The sequence below is a fragment of the Perca fluviatilis genome, chromosome 18 (genome assembly GCF_010015445.1).
Source record: "Perca fluviatilis chromosome 18, GENO_Pfluv_1.0, whole genome shotgun sequence".
NCBI classification, from domain to species: Eukaryota; Metazoa; Chordata; class Actinopteri; order Perciformes; family Percidae; genus Perca; species Perca fluviatilis.
In genome coordinates this window covers 12,672,741-12,691,104 of record NC_053129.1, presented here as the reverse complement: position 1 = coordinate 12,691,104, position 18,364 = coordinate 12,672,741, and the positions used below count along the sequence as shown (strand labels likewise).

At 44.2% G+C, this 18,364-nt stretch overlaps 1 protein-coding gene across 4 annotated transcripts in view; it reads right to left on the bottom strand.

Moving 5' to 3' along the window:
- Positions 1–304: 304 nt before the first annotated feature.
- ccdc85cb (coiled-coil domain containing 85C, b) overlaps positions 305–18,364 on the bottom strand; it is a 50,145-nt gene continuing 32,085 nt past the window's right edge. Inside the window, exons 2-7 of one of the 4 annotated variants that reach the window (XM_039781283.1) lie at positions 15,770–15,849; positions 14,445–14,486; positions 8,002–8,106; positions 2,429–2,521; positions 1,809–1,907; positions 305–944 (exon numbers count right to left, since the gene is read on the bottom strand). In XM_039781283.1, the coding sequence (XP_039637217.1) occupies positions 855–944; positions 1,809–1,907; positions 2,429–2,521; positions 8,002–8,106; positions 14,445–14,486; positions 15,770–15,849 (509 nt within the window). In that variant the 3' untranslated portion in view covers positions 305–854. The remainder of the gene's footprint in view (positions 945–1,808; positions 1,908–2,428; positions 2,522–8,001; positions 8,107–14,444; positions 14,487–15,769; positions 15,850–18,364) is intronic. The other 3 variants (XM_039781284.1, XM_039781286.1, XM_039781285.1) reach the window with 3 other exon arrangements.

The following is an 18,364-nucleotide window of genomic DNA, read 5'->3' as shown; positions in this document are numbered from 1 at the left end:
GAAAAGAAAAAAATATAAAATGAGAAAAAGATAACCCTGTTTAAGGACCGGTCATGTGCTTTTCAAACTAAATAATTGATCACATGGCCACGCTAGAATACAAAATAGATAAAAGTAAAATCAACAATAACAATGAAGTAGTGCTATGGTTTTATACAGAATATACACAATTTAACAGTTATCTCTCGACTTTATTATCCTTAGACTTGATGAGCGAAAGGCGCTAGGTCACAGTGGGTTTCACATTAGTTAACACTTTAGAACGCTAATGCTAGTTCTACTCGTTGACCACTAGAGAGTGTGGGGCGATACATGTGACAGGAGCTAGGGGTCTCTATATAGGATGTACTAATCGAAACTTATCTGAAGATACCGCTGTAAACGTGGCCTTCACATCACAGCGACACGTGAGGAGATTTCTGCCCCGGTCTGTGCTTGAAACCATGTCGTATCGTTAGCGTGATGTAGCGCAGCTACGCTCTAAAAGGACTAAAAGGTGGTGTGTGGGTTTATAGCTTTTACGGAGAGAGATCATTGTGTAGCTCAAAGCCTCCACATCCACGAAGAAAAGTGGCGAATCAGTGAAAACCTAGCTGCCAGTTGTCAACGCTTCATGAGCTCTAAAAGAGATGAAAACATGTTGTACACGTAAAGGTGTGCGTGTGAATAACAGAACTAACAGGTCCGCTTAGTAGCCATTAGCCAGTCTTAAGAGAGTAGTTATTGAAGGAATGCTGGGTGCTGTAGGCAGTAGGGAGCACGGCATGATGGGTTGTGTAGGCGCAGGTAGTTAAGAGGTGTTTTCAGGTGAGTGTAGGTACTGTAAATCCTGATCTCTTTCTCTGGTTGCCATGCTACAGCGGCCCTTTGAACTGGTTCCCAGAGAGGTGCTGTCTAACGGACAGCTTTGATCCCGCTGCATCGCCCAGCTTTCTCCACACCACCTGCAAACAGACGCAGAGAGACAGGTTTGAGAGGGGAAGAGGACATACAGAGACAGGCACACATAGAGCCAGAGACTGAAAGAGTAAGGCTAGGCAGCGGGGGGGGGGGACTCTTCTTCAAGAGTCAAAAAACTTCAAATGCTCACAGTTTGACTTTGAGCTGCAAAGACTACCCACACACACACACACACACACACACACACACACACACACACACACACACACACACTAGCAGAGCTATCTCTGGATCTCTTCTGCTCTGTGGAGTGAGTGAGAGGGGGCCCCCGGGGGACCCTGGTGATATTACAGAGGTACTATTGTAGTGCTCCCCAGATTCCTGGCCTGTCACATACCTCTGCAGGGCCCAGATAGCCCCGCTCTCCTTTTTCTCTCTAATCAGCGGACCTTTTATCCGGGGCCTTTCAGCGCCAGCAGAGAAAGATGGAGAAAGGAGGAGAGGAAGAATGGAGGGGTGAGGGTGAGGCTGAGGCGCGCGGGGGTGTTCTTTTCCCTGCCGCTCCAGTTTAATTGCTCTGACAGCTCAACTACGAGCCTCTACTTCGGGCTTCCAGTTTAGAGCTGGCTTCGGAGCAGGGGCGAGGGAGTGGGAGAGGGGAGATGGAGAGATGGAGAGATAGAAAGCAAGGGGGAGCGCTGTGGCCGGGACACTGCTGCAAGTGTCGTTCCATAACAAATGAGTCTAGATGAGGCTTCCTCATTAGTGAAAGCAGCTCAAAAACTGACCCGGTTTGCACCCATTAGAAGAGAACCAAAATAACTGCCCGACAGACAGACAGGACAAACGGGAACATCGCGGATGCAAGGGGAGAACTGCCAGGGAAGCAGGGCAAGTGTTGCACTTACGTTGCACATCTCTCGCACGATGGCCTTCTCTTTCTCACTGAGATCGTCCTCGTAGTCCTCAGGAACCTGCTTGTCCAGGTTCTCGTGGACCTCCAGCACCTGATGACAAGTGCCATTGTATTAATGTTGTATGGAGGAAAAATCTAAACTTCAGTAGTGTCTGTTCCAAAAAAACTTTTTTTCTTTTTTCTTTTTTTTTTTTACATCTAACATCAGTTTCTTTCACTTACAAATGCACTTGTGCACTCATTTCACTCTGAAAATGTTTTATACTTGAGTCTGAGTATTGTTATCATCACAAATGGATTTATTTTTGGAGCAGAAAGAGCTCAAATTAGGGCTTTCCAACAACACATAAAACCAATAAACGTTCAAGCAGTTTAAGCCCTGGTTCCAGACCTCTGAATCTGGAGAAAGAGCTGACCAATCAGAGTGAGCAGCATTAAAAATGGGAACGTCATCAAAAAAAGTGGGTCTGAAGTTAGCAGTACAAACAGTTTGGGTGAAAGAAGAAGCACAGCCAGATTTCAACTGGTGTAATGCTGATCAGAAAAATAACAGTCTCCCCCCCCCCCCACCCAATTCCCCTAACATCTAAAATGACACAGTGAATGTAGTACCTTCATGGCGTGCACCACGGCCTCAGGCTTCTGGACGCAGGACAAGTAGCCTGTGGCAGGAGAGGACTCGCTGGTTGGGAGCCGGCCAGTACCCTGGGGAAGAGGAAACACACAGTAGTCAGTGCAAGAGCATGTGCAAGAAGATGAGAGAGAAGGGGCGAACAGCGACAAAGGTTAAGAGGCTGGTCTATGTAAACCCACAACATCTGGTAGACATGTCAAACTCATGTCTCGCCACATCTGTGTTCACATCAGGGTTTAACCCAGGAGTGGGGCTGGGCGATGTGGAGAAAATCAAATATCACGATATTTTTTGACCAAATACCTCGATATCAATACCGCAACGATATTGTAGTGTTGACTATAGGTGCTTTCACAAAATATTCACACAATGAGATTTTTGATAAATAACCATCAGTAATGTGGATATAATGACTATGTGGGTAAAGGCAAATAATAGAGCAGCTACAACAGTCTGGTAAGTTCAGAAAAGTACATCACTTTACTGTAATGCAGCCTTTAAAACCAGGAAAAAGACACTTATGCCATATTACGATATCCAAAATCTAAGTCGATATCTAGTCTCATATCACGATATCGATATAATATCGATATACTGCCCAGCTCTACTCAGGAGTCAAATGAGCAGCGACTCACTTAGCTCCTCATTTGAGCCATCCAAGATACAACTCAATAACAGTTAATAAGACACACTTTCCTTCCCAGTGGGTGTTTGGTTCGGATTTAACACGAGCCATTTCTTGTGCTGGAAGCACGATAAAATGCCATCCCTTTCATTCCAACTCAAATCACCTCTCCTCCCATGTGTCTCTCTTTTTTTTTTTGCATTCACCACGCATTCAACTCGCAGCCAGGTCTGCTACCTGCACACTGTGATTTAACCTGGTGTGACGGGAGCAGCCAGCCAGGAAGAGGACCAGGGGGTTGCTTGACTCATCCTACCCCCTGGTTAGTTCCAGACAGTGGCTCTCTGTTAGGAGGGACACAGAGATCTCTGGGACACACAATGGCACCATTCACTGTAAACCTGGCATCGGTGGGCGTGGCGGGGGGACCTGCATAAGACACAGCTCCGTGGCTCTGTTAGCCCTGGTTCAATTCTCCGCTCACTGGTGATGTGTTTGTCAGCTCCCTCCGCACCCACTGGCCCCATTTAGGTGCCAGAATGAGCCCACACAACCTAATAGCACAGAGATAAAATAATTATCCCACTGAAGCCAAGAGGGATGTTTTGTGGAATTTGCCCAACACTCCATTTACTATGCAGTCAATAGTTACTAGTTACTTTGCAGATTCAGGTTTTGCATACTAAATGTGTGATCAGTTTATAAAACACGATGCATTGTTATATATTAACCCTTGTGTTGACTTCGGGTCACTTTGACCCGTTTAAAATTTTTGTTTTATATCAGAAAATATGGGACGTAGAAATAAATGCTGAAAATGTGCAGAAGAAAAATTTAACAATTTAAAATGTTGGAAAAAGCAAAAACAAACTGTGAAAAAAAGGCGTCAAAAACTTTGAAAAAAAAGTGTTTTTTTCAAGGTTGATGGGAAGACAACACAAGGGTTAAACCACCTAACAGTATATAAAACAGTGCCTTCACTTTTACCAGCTACAACATGAAAAGACTTGCTTACACAGTAATCAATCAATCAATAAAACAAGAGGGCATTCTGCTGCATAATGAGTACTTTTACGTTCGATACTTTGGTTGCTTTTGAATGTAGGACTTCGGTTTGTAACAGTGTATTTTTTTTTACATTGTAGTATTACTATGTTAACATGAGTAAGCGGATGTATTTAGACCATGCTAAAATTAACAGAAAGTGGCTGACTGAAATGTGGAAGTTAATAAAAAAATTGGGAAATTGTCTGCAGGACTTTTATTTTGTAGGATAAAATATGCTAAACCACAAGCGAGTCCCGTTAGAAACATGGATGGTAGATATTTACTGTACAACAGTCCACATTTGTGGGAAAACGATATATCAAATTAGCCTAGAAATCTAGACGCACCCTAGCGGCAGCAAATATAATTTGCGCCCGGGGTAGGCACTCTCCGTTGGCTTGCGAGCTGGAAAACCAAACTCTGGTCTGGCCAATCACATCATGTATAGAGTCGGTGGGCGGGCATATGGCTGCTGCTGCTGGCGAACAGCGGTCTTCTGGAAGACTTGGAGTTAAGCTTTTCTTTGAAAAAAGAACAAAGAACGGCACAGAAATCATTCTTCAAAAAGTAAGATGTGTTCGGAGTTTTGCCGATCGAATACGGCAGAAGTTTAATCTATCAACTAGCTCCGCTACCTTCTTCGTTGTTCTGCCTGGTTGTAGCGCTAGCCTATTGCGTGCAGAGGGAATTTGAAAGACAACCGTTTATCCCGCCCCTCGAATTGAGCCCTGCCAATGGGGAGTTCCCAGACCCGACATCTTGATGTGGGTCTGGCTTGTCAGGCTAATATCAAATGATATATCCTCTTGTTAAATTCAAACATTTCCCACTGAGTTAAGTGTGTTTCTTCTTGTTTAAGGTCACAGCATCGAGTGGATTTTTCCCATACAGCTCTTCTGCAGTAGACTTTGAAGTCAAGTACAAGAAAAAAAAAAAAAATGTAAAAATGTAAATCACTGTCGCCTTCTTTTGATGCTCTCTACTGTGGGTTAAAGCTATTATTTGAAATGTGTAAACACATTCTGCCGGCATCTGGGCCAGGCTTTTTTGTTCTGTTTATTTCACGCTGGAGCCGTGCAGTAGAGAAACAGATTTGGACAGCGCAGAGACACAGCCAGCTCCGGGCAGTGTTTACTGTTCATATGGATGTACAGTCGGGGATGGCACGCCTGCATAAACAGGCCTGATTTAGGCTGTGCAGGATGAGGGGGGGGGAAAAACAAACGCTGTCAGAATCAATGGTTTATAGTCGGAGCATACAGAATCAGAGCCGACTGCTGAGTGTTTGTGAGATTCACGCACGCTGGCCCCTTCCTTTCCTTTCCTATCCATCTTTTCTTTCATGCTCGTTTTCTATCTGACAATCTCAGGCACACTCACTGACCTGAAACAGGCCTGAATGAGACAAAGGACTAAATGTAAAAGGATGAGCTGATAGATTAGGATGGGTACACACAACGAAGAGTCCAGTTCACTGAAGCTCTGCTGTTACAGTCTTTGGCTCCACATCTCTCATCTTCTCTTTCTCTCTCTCTCTCCATCTTCCAACAAGGGCTTTCTCTCACACGTAGGATCAACTTGGGTTACATTAGAGAGCAGGCAATCGATCACCATGCAGCTCAACATGAGTGCGTCTCCGTGGAGTTGTCACGACGACAAAGCCATCATGAGAAGAGGACTTAAAATCGCAAGAATAAGTTAGTCTGTGATGCATGCAACTGATTTGCCAGTATCCTACTGGAAGCTCGCTGAAGTCTTTGCTGGTAGCCTGGCTACCTCACGGCGACGCTAACAAATAGTCTCGCGTGTAACCCCCCCCCGTCGTAAAAACATCTTTTTGTCGTTTATCACACTTTGGTTTTTGTACAGATTAAGCACAAAAGATATACAGTCCCGGTCAAAAGTTTGAACACGCTGTCCAAATGTTTTGACTGGTACTGTAAAATGTGAATTAGTAAGCTTCGGAGGTGCCAGGTGGATTTTGTTACCTTTGGACAGAGCCAGGCTAGCTGCTAAGCTAAGATGTATCATATTTACCGCACAAACATGAGTAGTAGTAATAGTATTATCAATCTTCTCATCTAAAAATGTCTAACTATTCCATTAACCTTACCCGACGAGACTTTCTGTAAATATGGGAGTTTAATTTGATTATGCACATGGAGACGTGTGTTTCAGAGTATGAAAAAAACATGCAGTTTAATCAGGGAAATCACCGCCTAAATGGACTTTATTTGGTCATTTAGTTTGACGTTGTTAGCATTACGTTTTTGGGTATTTTTTAAGATTATTATTTTGGGGGGCTTTTCCCTTTATTCGATAGTGACCGTGGATAGACAGGAAAGGGGGAGAGAAAGAGAGGGAATGGCACGCAGCAAAGGGCCGCAGGTCGGATTCGAATGTGACCAGTTTTATCGCAAACTGCTAATTAGCTTACAACGCTAGTCGTCGGGGCACGGCTAAAGTAAAAAGAAATCACTATTTGTATACCCCTAACAAGGTTCAAAATAGCACCACACTTCCACGATAGCATAATAAGGGTCCCTACCTGTGAACCGAAGCATTGAGAACTTTGTAAGTGTACAGACAGTTTATTAAAAAGATAGTTTAGAAAGACGAATACAAGCGGGCGCCATCTTGGGAAAACAGTCCGACCCGTCGAACGACAAACGCTGTGCATATATTTTAATCAACAGCTATAATTCATGCACTTCCATGTAATTACATTTCACAAACGTAATTCCCATCGACCTATTGGGAAACCACGGACCAGTGGTATAGAAATAGCGATTTCTTTTTACTTTAGCCGTGCCCCGACGACTAGCGTTGTAAGCTAATTAGCGGTTTGCGATAAAACTGGCCACATTCGATTAGCATGAAAACATATCCCAGAGAACGGTCGAACTCGGACAGATGTGTTATTAACCCCTAGGTTCATTTTGCGCCGGATTTGTCCTTTAAGTCAATCTCATGACCTTGTTTCGTGTGAACCCGCACTGTGAAATTGAATGCCAGGGAGCCAACCATCGAGATAACTGGCAGTTTAAATCCATCCTCCTGCAGGGAGAGACCTCTTCGTGGGGTCAAGGACATTATTGAACGGCACGAACCTCCATAAGGAGACGGGTTTGACCCACGAGCTTAAAAAGGTGAGTAGCGGCTCTGAACGCAGTCATCCTGCGACCTCACACTGGGCCTGTGATTAAAACACAACATTGATTTTTTACAAGGGGAAGATTTAGTCCTCTGGTTAGTGGCATAGCCCGGCCCTGACCTTCCTTAAGCAGTCAGAAAACAATTACCCAGCCTCTCCTCCCCAGACACTGACTGGGTCAGGGGTGGCGCTGGATTGTAGAGGATTATTGCTTTTATAGTGGGATTCAGTTCAAACAGGCTCCGGGGAGGGACAGGATATGGGAGGAAGGAAGGGAAGGGAAGGGAAGGGAAGGCTGACTCCTCTTTATTGTCTGTCTTAGTTTCTCTTCTTCTTCTGCTGTGTCATCCCCCTCATGCTCCATCTCCTTTTTACTCTCTTTTTCTTCCTACGTATGTGTGCGTTTCACCTCCTGTCATGTGTATGAGAGAGTGAGGTTGCCTGTGGAGGTATAATTGGAGAGTTAGAAGTGAAGTGAATTACACCACTGTGGAGGCACTGGCACAGCCTTCCCTACAATTCAGTGTGTGTGCAATTAAACCGCGTCTCTATTCGTAACCACATCTGTATAAGCGGTGGCATGGTGTTGATCTTTGACTGTGACTGTTTAAGTGGTTAGGTATGAGTGGGTATCCCTCTGTGTGTGTGTCAATGTGAGCGTTTGCGTGCGTGTACCCTTCTTGTGTTGGCCGGTGTATGAGTGTGTGAGCCTCCCGGGTACTGACCATGTGCATGGCGTCCTGGCGTTGGGGCAGTGAGGACAGCTGGGACTCTGAGTGGTAGAGGGTCATTCCCTTCCTCAGGACACGTAGGTCACCTGGGTTACACTGCTGAGCACAAAACAAACACACACAAAAATAACAGAGATATAAGGCTTCAGTGTCATGTCAATTTATAATGTGTTGGGTTTTGCTTTACTGCATGCCAATTAACCCAAATTATTGTTATTATTATTATTATTATTATTATTATTATTATTATTATAATACCAAAATTATCAGAGAAATGAGCACTTGAACAAACATCAGGGTCAAAACAACTACCTAAAATGACAGAAACCATCTTTAGGAAACATTTATTTGACTTTTTAGTTTGGCCCATTTCCTTTCCGCTAACATGAGCTATACTGCAGCCAGCCACCAGGGGGCGATCGAGATGTTTTGGCTTCACTTGTACAGTCTATCTATGCATTAACCCATTAACCCCTGGTCTGTCCCTGCCAGGTAGCTAACGCTAGCTAGCCAGCTGTCTGCAGACGTCTTGTCAACATAAACAGTGCAGATGGTGAAGTGTGCTCCAAGTGATGTGGATGCCCTGTACCTAGTTTAAGCATCTGGTATTGACATACCATGTGTGCAGTAGCTGATGATGACACCCTTGAAAGTGTTGTGGGTCTTTTATTATCCCTGCTCAACTGTTGTGCACACGTAGGCAAAAGAAAGTTAAGCTCCCAGGGACGTTTTGAATTCAAAATCAAATTGGGCAGATCAGTGCCGATATTCAGCTTGACAACATACACACTAACTGTACGTACACACGGCCGCCGACTTGAGCTTCTAAAGTTACCGGAAGTCATTCATTTTCAATGGAAGCTGGCTTCTCTCAGCTGCAAGGAGCGGCAAATCTGTCGGCGTCGCGTTTTGGGCGTTTTGAGCGACCAGAGCGTCAATCAGAAAGTTGAAAGTATGTCAACTTTATGGTAATGAGCTATGACGCGGTTCAGCGGCAAACGCCAGCAACCAATCGGAATATAGACCTCCTTCGCGCTGGCTGATTCCAGAGAAACATACGATGTAAACTTGCATTCCTACCAAAACATTAGTTCCGAGAAAAGGGGAGGAAAAGCTCATAATCGCCGTTGCTGGGTTCCCTATCATTTATGGTATGACGTTGTTTGTGTATAGGGACTGTCAGTACCCGATCCGTTCCACCGGCACGATCCGTTCTGCGCATGTGCAAGATGACACGTATGCCATGACGTAGGCGCAGATGATAATGCTGCGTTCATGCCACCACCACCTCGGAATAACGGCACCGCTTCCACCTGCACGATCCGTTCTGCGCATGCGCAAGATGTTCACACGCTAGCCTCCAGCTAACGTTAGTTAGCTAATAGCTAATTCGGCGGACCGCTAGGTGATTATAGCGGTCTGCCGTTAGCCTCCACCGGGAAGCTAACGTTAGTTTAGCTAACGGTTCATTTGGCTAACCGCTAGCTGATTGCAGCGGTCTGCCGTTAGCCTCCACAGTTAAGCTAACGTTAGTTTAGCTAACAGCTAATTCGGCTAACCGCTAGCTGAGACAGCATGTAAACTTTAAAAGACCCTCAAAATAAAACTTGAAAATAAACGTTAACATATATAACAGCTGTTACGTCAGTTCTACTTGTGCTCATTTAAAATACAATCACTCAATACTTGTCTTTATTGTTATTACTGTAAAGTCTTAATTTAGCTGTAGCCTGCTTTTCCCATTATGTTTGACTTAACGTTATTTTAGACTGAATCTAGCTGTCCGTTCTGCCTGCACGATCCGTTCTGCGCATGCGTTATTATAAACTGAATCTAGCTGTCGGCTAGCGGTTAGCCGAATTAGCTGTTAGCTATCCCGGTGGAGGCTAGCGTGGAACGGATCGGGTACTGACAGACAGCCTCCGACCATGTGAATGCTGCTAGTCAGAAACAACGTAACCAGTGGGGCGGTGCCTGTTATTCCGAGGTGGCATGAACGCAGCATTATCATCTGCGCCTCAGTCATGGCATACGTGTCATCTTGCACATGCGCAGAACGGATCGTGCTGGTGGAACAGATCGGGTACTGACAGGGACCAGTTAACGTTACCTGCCGGTCACATAGGTCTCTAAACAGTCCGCTCACGTTGAAGTCCTGCACGGATCAACAGCTGGCGGCTGCTCGCTCTACCTGCATTCTGCTGCGGCTCAGCGGCTAACACCGCTGCGACCAACAAACAATACAAATTCTGTCCTTTATAAAAGGTTTCTAGTGTCAATGCATTGGGCGTGCAGTGGCTGCTTGTGCTTTTTCTTCAATCGTGTGTTGAACATGATCCAAGAATGCTGCCACGTCAAAAAGCTTCCCCGTACTTTCTGACAAGCGTCCTTGACAGGGCGGCCAGAGCTTCTTTGCAGCTCAAGTCGGCGGCGGTGTGTAATTACAGTAAAGCCAATGTACTGTTACTTTGATAAGCTGCTACCGTCAGATAACATGTGTTTATACATTTATCAGGCTCTAAAGTGTGCTCTACAGTGTATATTAAGACTCTCAGTGATGGTTCATTAAAGGACCCTGAGGCTCTGCCCCCTCCTACGCTGGCACCTGCCCTCTCATCGTCACTCAGACGCCATTGCTCCGAGCACTTCATTTTTCAAAGCGGATTTATAATTTGTTGAGGCTTGCTACATCCATTGCTTCCCGTTGTGCAGTCATTGAGGGCCATTACGCAGGGACAGAGTTTGTAGTAAGATTTGTCCTCATTAGCAGCCAAAGACCACTGGTTCCTGGAGGCGGTAGCCAGCCTAGCGTCTCTCTGTGGGCAGGAACACGGCAACACCACTGTTCCTTATGACATTTCTCATGTCACGCACTAGTGTACGCTCTGCAAGGCACGGCGTGTAAACACACGTGATGCCCGGGCAATAAATAGCCCAAATGAGCGGTGGGTGTGCATCTATGAATGCATGGACATTGTGCTGTGTTGTCTGCCTCTGTATTATCTCTCTCTGCGTTCGCGATTACATACATACACACACAACACACACACACACACACACACACACACACACACACACACACACACACACACACACACACACACACACACACACACAATTCCCCTTGTCTTCTCTGTCCTTTGATATCACCCCCTCCTCTCCTCTCCCAGCTTAGTATCCTGCTGGTGTTCATCTAACCTTTCCCAATCCTTCCCTTGGCACTTCTTGATCTACCCTTTGCGTTTCCATATTCATGCCCTCAATTCTGTACCTCTGCTTACATCTCTTTGTCATTTCTCCAGGCTTTGTGTCTATCAGCAAGCTATACCCTAAATGTCATATCTGGAGAAGTGACACAAACACACAATCCATGAAATTAAAACATCGGTCAACTGAATAAGAAGACCTATAAGATCAGAAATAGTCCTCTGACGTGGTTTCCAGCATCTGAAGAATATTCTAGTTATGCCCAGTCTGGCTTTAGACGGACAAACCAACACACGTCTCTAACTTTACATCCCTTCCTGAGTAGACCTTGACCACTGAGACCAACAAAGCTATTTGTTTGCCAGACAGCCGGGGACAGTTGGCCTTCTGCAGTTTTCTTGGCTAGCCCTTTCGTCTATCCATCCATCACAATGTTCATGGTGGTGACAGGGGCAAGTGTGGACGCCACACATCGTTTCCTGTTTAAGTTATGAGGGGCAGGGGTGATGCCTTGCTTTGACAAAAGGGTGGAGAGGTTGGCTGTATGCTATTTCACTACTATAAATTAGTGGAATACAGAACAGAATTGGTTTAATAGGAATAGCATGTGCTTTAAACTGGGTAGAGTCTGACCTTACATTTTTCCTAGGACTAGCTAGCTCTACACTGCATTTCTTTGTTTACATGGGTTCAAAATTGGTGGGGCAAGGATGCTAACTTTTTGTCTAGGTATTCAGCTTTAGCTTCAGTGATTTACCACACTATGATGTACGTAGCCACCAAGAGCATATTCATGACCACTTTTACAAGGTTCTTGTTTTCAAACGAGTCAGCTGGAAACGTCAAAACGTCAGCGTTTTCAACTTACCCACGGAGAAAATGTTAGCTTAATTAGCTAGCTAGCTAACTAGAGCTGATAGTTGACATTATAAATGAGAGACCTGGTTTAAAAATCAAGGGCCTATTGTTGCAAAAATACAAAGAATTGCAAGATTGCAAACCGCATTAGGAGACCCGTAATAAGGGAAAGTTTGACTTTTTTTTAGATAACTAAAAAGATAACTACAAGATAACTAAACCATGTTATAATCCATCTTCTTTTCACCTCTTTCATCATTCAAATCCACTGGACCCTACTCTCACAAAATGAGTTCAATTAGCCTGCAGTTAACAGATGGAGTGTCACCTGAATCTGTCGTATGAATCATTCAATTCTCAGAGTCACACCGGGCACTTACATGTTAATGATAAAGTGGAAGTGAGCATATAAGGAAAGCCACACAGTGCCTCACCCTTCAGTGAGCTAATGGAGATAAGTAACGGCTGAAAGACATGGGACATCCGAGTGGGTGAAAAGCGCAAAACGTGTAATTGCACGCACCTGAGCAAGTTTGAGTACGAGCGTGGGCGTTCACGTGCGCAAACACCTGTTTGACTCACTGACTGTGTTCACACCGGTGCTGTGCAGGCCCTTGGTTATATTCACCATGGGACCTTTTTGTCAACTCCCTCCCTTCTCCCTTTAGTACAATAAAATGCTTCAGCCAAGCTGGTTTGGAGGGTCAACATTCCAGCGATAAGAGGCTATTGTTCCCTTCAGGCTCAGCACAAGCTCCACTCTTTCATAAAACCGGAAGTAAGGCAATATGTCCATTGAGGCAACTTATCCATTCTAACAATTCCACCTGCTAGTATTCAGACACATTATCGTGTAGGTTATTGCATTAGAGCCAACGTTACTCCAGAGATGCTCTATTGTTTCCATCACTTACTGGAGTACACTTCTGTTTTCATTACCAATCTTACAATTTAATAGAAAGCAAAGTTTATTAATAACACATCCTTCAAGGTAGTATTTTTGAACTCCAGACATTCCTTCATTCTTCACTTGCACTCGCAGTTGTCAGCCATGCATTATGGATATCTGGCTCTACCTGTGTTTCCCCCTGTATCCTAAATTATTCAGCCCACCAGACGTCCCGACCAGCCAGGACAAGCGTGTGTCATTTATGCACCAAAGCACAATGTAGCGTTCATTCACCTCGGGTACCTCGTACCAAATGCTGACTGCGCGTTGCAGAACAGCTCCAAAGGACAGGATACAGCTTTCTCGCCAAGATAGACCACATACAAGCAGGGCCACCTGTGCTCATTCATTAGTATGGCATGCTAGCAATGCATAGCAGGGACTGGGCACAGAAGCAACACCTCTACAAAGTAATGCAATCCAATTCCTTCAGGCTTAAAAATACTGACACTGGGTGATTCAGTTATGTGGTATGTGTGGCGGTATGGTATGTTTGAGGCTGCACTTTGTTGTACTGAACTGTATTTTGACAGACAAAATATTAAGTGCAAGACTAAGTACGGCCTCAAACATATATTTTGACATTTCAGGAAATACGCTCATTCACTAGACAAGAGTTAGATGAGAAGGTTTATACCACTCTCATGTCTGTACGATAAATATGAAGTTACAGCCAGCAGCCATTTAGCTTAGCTAGCTTAGCACGAAGACTAGAAAAAGACTGGAAGACTATGAGCACTTTTAAAGCTCACCAATTAACATGGTATATCACTTTTCGTTAAATCCCCTACAAAAACGGTGTAAAAAAACGATTGTTGGTTGTGTGTGTGATATTTCTTAGCTAGGTACAGTGACTTCCTGGAGTCTTGTCATCATCGTGACGTTGCCAGACAACCAGCAGAGACTCCACCACAATGTGTTGTTTTTACACTTTGGATTTTGTACAAATTAAAAACTAATTACAAACTCATTTGTGAGCTTTAGACTTTCATTACCTTTGAACAGAGCCAAGCTAGCCATTTCCCTTGGTTTCCAGTCTTTTATGCTAAGCTAACAGGCTGCTGGCTGTAGCTGCATACTTAGCGTACAGACAGGAGAGTGGTATCTATCTTCTCATCCATCTCTCGGCAAAAAAGCTAATCAGCGAATTGCCCCCAAAACGTTACCACAGAGTCGATTCAGCACCCGTGTAAAAGTGTCAACGTAAATGCAACATTACACCATTAAACAATAATTCAGCTGAGTGCATTACATTGTACAGGTGTTGCTTTTATTGTGTCCACCCCTCTGCATATGAAAAAAGGAACAAGCTCAAAGCTGTGAAAAGTCCCACCACCAAACGGATAAAAGAGGAAAAAGGCAAAAGAGGCTCAACCAGCAGAGGAGCTAACAAACAGTGGCATTTTTTAAAAAGAAAAGTTACCTTTTTCGTTTGTATCTGTGATAAACTATACCGGCTATAAGCCTAGGGAGAGAAAAACATAATAGTGTGTATGTTCGTTATTTGATTATTGTATCAAAGCCATTATTAACAGCAATGGTAGGAACGGAGATACTGAACAAAGTAGTACTGTAGAAAACAAAAAGCTTTTTACAGAGGAGCATTCTGATTAATGGCAAAGTTCAGTTGTGTCATGGTTGCCAGATTTGAATAACTTTCTACTAGTCACAGCTGTTTCATATTTTGGAGTATTGGACTGAAGTGTAATTGTATTTCTATTAAAAGTTCTATTACTGCAAAAACATACTCATCCCAACCTCAAAAAAGAAAAAAACCACATCATCACTTCAAATGCGACCATTAGTCGATTTAACGAAGCAGGGTCAAATTATACGTCTTGAGTGCTGTGAGACAATGTGTGCCACCTAATTGAAGAAGGGCTAATTATGAGGACCATTTAGGTTTGGTATCAGTGATTCCAGCCTACACTCTCTGCCTACATATGAACTGGGGGAAGAGAAATCACTTTTAAAAAAAGAAGAAGAAAAAAAAAGGAAAAAGAATAAAGGCTTCGATTTAAACTGTGAAATTCCAACTCGACTGTCTGCAGCCTGACTTGCGTCCAAATGAACCGAGTCACGTCATAATAACACAAAGATAACAAATGATATATGAAAGACATAATTAATGAGCCGTGTTCCACAATTTGATCCCCCAAACGTGAATGTTTCGGCTATAAATGTCACCATGAGTCCACTGCTGTGGTTGTGTGTATGTAACACACACACACACACACACACACACACACACACACTTCTGCAGACTGACTGAAACTCTAGACCCCCTTCTCTCACACTCCCACCTCCACTCACTCAGCCCTACTTGCTCCAAATTTAGGAGACGTCAAAGCAGGGTCAACTTTGGGAGAAATGATCTGTCACTGTCACTGTCACTTAATGCCTCTTTCCCCTCCTTTTTCCCTCCTCTCATCTCTCCTCCGCTCCCACAGTTTGCCTCGGGGGCTAACATCACTGCTCGCTACTGAAGCTTACTGACTCCCCATGAATTAAACATGGGTAAACAAACATATTCTCCAACTAACAGACGGGCTGTTGTGAGGGGGTGGCTTTGCAGAGGCATCAGGCAACCACTTTATCCCATCACAGCTGCTGATCACATGTTTTGGGTGAGTTGGGAAGTTGCACAAGTTTTGGTGAGGGCATAAGTTCATATAGTGCTGTGCTGGGCTGATATATGCACTAGTAGCATATACATGTACAGTACTATCTGGATGTGTGCACCATCACCTGTGAGAGAAGCTTGTTGTTATCGTCCTCCAGGATCCGCACTTTAGTCTCCAGCTGCCTGATGTAGTTGGAGGAGGAATCTAGAGCACAGACGGAGAAGAAAAGAGGGGAGAAGAAGTGATTAGCATTTCAAAGACCTTAAAAAAAAAAATAAGGAAAAACAGGCAGGCACGACCACTGGAGCAAAAGGACCACATATAGAGTTTGAAAAGGCTGCCGTGCACTTTGAGAGACCCAAAAATGAATTCTCCAAATGCGGTGGTTTCACATCACGGTTAACGTCTAAAATGGAAATATGTGAAATATTGTGTCTTGTTATTGAACGGTGGTCTTAAAAAAAAAAAGAAAAAAAGAGAGACACAGAGGTCTGATTTCGCAGTTTGTCGTCCAAACTGCTTGTTATGAATTAGCATACTCTACGTGTTCAATGCGCAGTCTAGTCAGCAGGTAAATGACAGGCAGATCATTTTAGTCTACAGTGTCAGAAAAAGGTGAACAAGACTAGGGGGGCACAGCAGTGCTTTGAGCTAAATGCTAACATCGTCATGCAACATCTTTCTATTCTTTCTATTATTTTATTTACAGTTAGTGCATTTATTTTGCATAAAAAAATGGCGGAAAAAAGGGGACAAACGCCAATCACTATTTCCCAGAGCCAGTGGTACATCGTCACGTTGCAGGTTTTAAGCAACCAACAATCAAAAAACAAAAGATATTTAATGCACAAGCATACAAAGCAGAGAAAACTGCAAATCCTCCCACTCTCCCGTTCATTGTTAAGCCCCAACATCAAGCCTGTTAGCTTTTAGGAAAACCGTTAACTATTAATATTATCCAGCAAATCCATCCACCATGTGTAGTACCTTGTAAAAAGCCCTCATGTCCTATTAAAACTAGTTATAGCCTGATGTCAAGGGTCAAGCACTGAGCGTTCCCACCCAGATTAGCAGTGCTTGACCTAACTTTTGACCCGATACTTGACTGGGGCTGTTCCCCAGTTGGGGCACGCATTCTCCTGCGCCACCCATTCATCGCGAAACAAAACACGTCAATGCCATATTTGAGATTTGCTGCAAAACTGTCTCTACGCTATACACCTGAAAAACAATGCAACTGTGGTCTAATTACTCCGCAGAGATTCCCTCAGCTGTTATTTCAGAGTTAACATGAATCGAGTCTACAGAGTTCAAACCGGGGACAGGAGCTTTGTGAAGCGCGGAGGTGCAGTTTGACTCGGTAGGTGGCACAGAGCCTGTTATCTAGAAAGACATGTTTAATTTACAGTGAGATCAAAGCTGCGCTACGCACAAGAACCGCACTCCGGCAACTAGTCGGGAGCACACCGCTGCGCACACAGCTTTATTTTATTTTGTTTCCTAAGTGGAAGTACAGACAGACACAGAGTGGAGATGGGGAGGTATAACAAAGCCGGTGGGGAGGTTGCTGATGAATATGCTGAGTTGACACACACACACACACACACACACACACACACACACACACACACACACACACACCAGTGAGCTAACTTTGACCTTAGATTCTTTGTTTAGAACTCACACTAACAACTAACCAGCCTGCTGTTCATGTGACCTAGTTGAGCCACACTTTGCAACCAGGGGGCAGTATTCTGCAGAAATCCAAAATTGAAAACACACTCCGCAACAGCCTGGATTCTGCACACAGACACACACAAAGTCCCAAAGACACACAGACACACACACACACACAGTCTTAAAATAAAGCTCTTCTACTATACTACAAGTCTCTCTTTTAGATTAAGTTACAAAAATGTACCAATTCATGATGCCACAAAGTCTTCAATTTGAAAAAAATAAAAAGATTAATTTCTGTTTACTACCAAATCCATCTTGTAACATGTACAAATGGATCCTTTACCCAAGGCTTGAGAGTAAACGAGGGTGAATGACAGCAGCCCCAGCAGGGCCTGCAGACCTGCCCATGTCCAGCCCCCCCTTGACTCTACAGGAGGGCCAGTGCACACAGTGTTGTCAGTTGGCTGGTTAGCCGACGGTTGGACAGCTATAGAGGAGGAGGCTGCACTGGCCAGAGATGGTAATCCTCTCTTCCTGCCTTGTGACCCCTCTAATCTGGATTCATCTGCTGGCCTGACCTGCGGCCAGATCTCAAGCCGATTAGGATGAAGGTTCCTCAGCCTTCAGTCGCCACCAGCACACCCAAACAGCAAAGAGAGAAGCCTCAGAAAGATGGGGGGGGTGGAGGAGGACAGAAAATCAATGTTTTATTTCTCCTCAGTGGTGCGTAGATTTAGATTACTCACAGAGATAGAGATCTCGCCATAAGTAATCCAATAAACCCATAAGTCATCCGAGTCTATCAGGCTTATATTTCTTTTTTTATTTATTTTTGTTTTGTTTTAAATCTCCTCAGAATGAATGAAACAAAAAAAGTCAAAAGTAATCAAAAGATAAATATTGATTTATCGCTCAGGCGCACTCTATTTGACTAGAGCGCGAGGAAGCCCACTGTTACCAAAGCACCGTGTCTCCCTTCCTCTCCCCACCCATTAGCCTTTGATGTGTTACAGGGGGGTTACGTTGAATCTCAGAGCGC